Here is a 3,473-nt window from a genome sequence, read left to right as displayed (position 1 = left end):
GTATGTTATAATATACAATTGTATTCAATGCTATATAATTGTATATTACTCTGGTTTTATGCAATATCTTATGTCAATGTTATTGTATGTTATAACATATAATTCTGAATAGTATCATATGATTTTATATGACTGATTTTATGCAAAATCTTATATTGATATTATTGTATATTAAATTATACAATAATATACAATAACATATAATTACATATGATTCTAATTTTAGGAAAAATCTCATGTCAATGTTATTGTATGTTATAACATTTTATTATATATAATAATATATAATTTTATATTATTCTGGTTTTCAGGTGGAGTCCTTAATGTATATTATTGTTTGATATTTTATAATATCGTATATTTATATATGATAATATATATTCATATAATTTTATTTCATTTCTATTCAAGATCATACATCCGTTTTAATACATGTATAATACGAAATGTGATTATATGCAATAATATCAACTTATATTACAATAATAAATAAACATCAAAACTTTATTTTATTTTTTCAAGACTTTATTTTGTAGAATAGAAGCAATGTTAGTATGACTTAAGACGTAAAAAGATATTTTAAAATTTTTTCAATTAAAAAAGAAATTATTTATTGTTATCACAAATTTAATTTATCTCGGCCAACTTGTTCTATAAGTTTACAAAAAACACTTTGAGATTATATGCGTTCGATAGCCGCGTGGGTAAAGATGTGCGTTTAGTAATTAGAGCATTAAAGGTTCGAGTCCCGGTAAAGGCAACAAAAATATAGATTTAGGTTTTTTCCATGATAGGTAGCAAATACGAGACAATAGATTTATAAAAATGTAATAACAATAAATAATATAATTTTTTTTTTAATTAAAAAAATTTTTGTATATAATCATATTCCGGGAAAAAATATTGTATGTTATAACATATAATTGTATGCGATTATGATTGTATACAATAATACGTTAAAATTGAGTGCATGTTATTGTATGTTATAATTGACCCGATAGTTTCGCATGTTATTGCATACAATTGTATATCATTGTATGGATACAATTGTATGCAATAACATGCGAAACTATCGGGTCAATTATAACATACAATAACATGCACTCAATTTTAACATGTTATTGTATACAATCATAATCGCATACAATTATATGTTATTATATACAATTCCACGTACAATATTTTTTCCCGGGGATGTTTTTGGTAAACCACGAAAATCCAGATTGACAACGCAATTATATGGTAAAATATTATTTTTCGAACCGAGTGTTTTATGAGAAAACGAATATGGCAATATTTTCGCCATTATAATTACAATTTATATTTAATAATTTTTATTTTTTAAAATTTTTCTAAACGACAAATTAAAAGATATTAAAAATTTTATTCAAGTCATTTTTTTTATTACAGTCGAATGATATTTAAATTTTAAATAATAAAATATTTTATTATTGTTAAATAACATGTTTACTATCTCATAATTGAACTTCAACTAAAATCCATCATTATTTAATCTAGAAATTTTTTTTTATTGCATCAACGTATAAACTGTATGTTTTTGTCGTATATTTATTCTGCTATAATTCATTCATTTTGTTTTGAATAACACATACTACTAAAATTAATAAAAATAACACGTTTCACTGTTTAAATATTATAATGTTTTAATATATATAACGATCTATAAAAAAAGAATCATAGTTGTATGAACTCTACTTGATTGAAAAACTCATAGAGAAAATCTCGTTTATTTAATAATTTATGATGAACAATTGAAAAACTTTGTAAACTTGTAATATTAGATAATAATTCACAAGTACGCATGTTGTTTGATTCCGAAAATTGAGTTGTTGATATTTCAAGTGATATTAATGATTCAAAATGATGGAAAAATGATGTTGTAAATAAAATTGGTTTAGTTTCAAGTTTTAAAACTTTGAGATTCGGCAATCCTGCAAATGAGTCTGCATTGAGATTAAAATTTTCTGCTGTAGATCTAATTATTAAGGTTGTTATTTTTAAATTATTAAATGCATTATTATCGATTGATGTAATTTCATTGTCGTTAATATGAAGTGTCTTGGGTTCCCATATATCAACAAGTGATCTGACTGAATTTAATGTCTTCAAAGCAGATGTTTTACAAATTTTAAAATAATTATATTCACTCAAGTAACAAATGTCTGTGGATTTTTTCATATTCATTGAATAATGATTGCTGTTATTATTTTCAATAGGACCCATCGCTACATCAAAAGTGTTATGATCAAAATAGATCCTAGTTGTTTGATAGTCAATACCCCAACTTAAAGTATTTTTATCAACAAATAAATTTTTAAAAAAATAAAGTACATCAATATGTGATTCATTGAATGCTTCATCATCTACGTAGAGAATACCACTTTGTGTAAAATCAATAACACTACATTCAATATTTTTAAAAATACCTTCTCCAATAAATTCCAATGAATTGTAACTCAAATTGAGTAATGATAATTTTTTATTTTCAATTGTAAATGCTCCATTATCAATTATTTTTATTGAATTATTACTCAAATTAATAATATCCAAACTTCTAAGATTAAATATATTTGCAGGTATGTAAGTCAGTTTAGCATTTGATATTAATGACACTGTTTTTAATTTTTTTAAAACACCAAATGTACCAGGTGCAATAAAAGTTAAATTACTCTCAGCAATTATAAGATGTTGAAGATTTCTTAAACACATTAATGATTGACGAGTTAGTATTGTCATTGAACTACCAGTATATTGAAGTTGTAATATTTTTACAGGATTATTTTCATTTATTAAATTGCAAATATCAATATCTTCATGATTTAAAAATTCTAGTTTTTGTAAATTTAAATGTTTGGTTAAAATATCATTGAAATATAGTCTCGTTTCATTGGCTAATTGTATTTTCAAATATTTTAAATCATCTAGACCATAAAAACTATCTGGGTGTAATAAAACTGAGGCTGAATTAATTTCCAAATTTTTCAATTTTTGAAAATTTGAAAAAACAAGTGGTTCAATATGCATTTCAACATCAGCAGCAAAATTAAGTTGTAAAGTTTCAATTGGTGCAGATGATGATATATTTTCAAATGCGTTATTTTGTAAGATGTTAACTTTTTTATTTGTGATTTCAATTTTATCTGAATACGTTTTAAAAATTGAATCTTTTTCTCGAAATACTGTCCAATCACCTAACTCACAATTTCTGTTGGATCCCGTAACAGTAGTGTAACAATAAGTTGTCTTTGAAAAAACACATGATGCTTGTATTATTAATAATATACCCAGAATATTAATATTATTCATCGTGGATATAAATATATTTTCAAAGCACTAATTAAAAATAATGACACCGTGAGTTCAAATTGACTTCAGTAAAGATATATTTTCGTGAATACCCATATTCACACAAGTGAACCTTATATATATATATAGGTGACTGATTGTACCAC

At 23.6% G+C, this 3,473-nt stretch overlaps 1 protein-coding gene across 1 annotated transcript; it reads right to left on the bottom strand.

Moving 5' to 3' along the window:
- Positions 1-1,695: 1,695 nt before the first annotated feature.
- LOC122850336 (leucine-rich repeat-containing protein 15-like) lies at positions 1,696-2,757 on the bottom strand. Its single transcript, XM_044149493.1, has 3 exons — positions 2,553-2,757; positions 2,301-2,447; positions 1,696-2,183 (listed from the first exon to the last, which is right to left on the bottom strand). Exons 1-3 carry the CDS (start codon positions 2,755-2,757, stop codon positions 1,696-1,698), a joined length of 840 nt encoding a protein of 279 aa, XP_044005428.1.
- Between the last annotated feature and the right edge of the window lie 716 nt (positions 2,758-3,473).

The sequence above is a fragment of the Aphidius gifuensis genome, linkage group LG2 (assembly GCF_014905175.1).
Source record: "Aphidius gifuensis isolate YNYX2018 linkage group LG2, ASM1490517v1, whole genome shotgun sequence".
Classification (NCBI taxonomy): Eukaryota; Metazoa; Arthropoda; class Insecta; order Hymenoptera; family Braconidae; genus Aphidius; species Aphidius gifuensis.
This window is presented reverse-complemented; position numbering and strand designations above follow the sequence as displayed.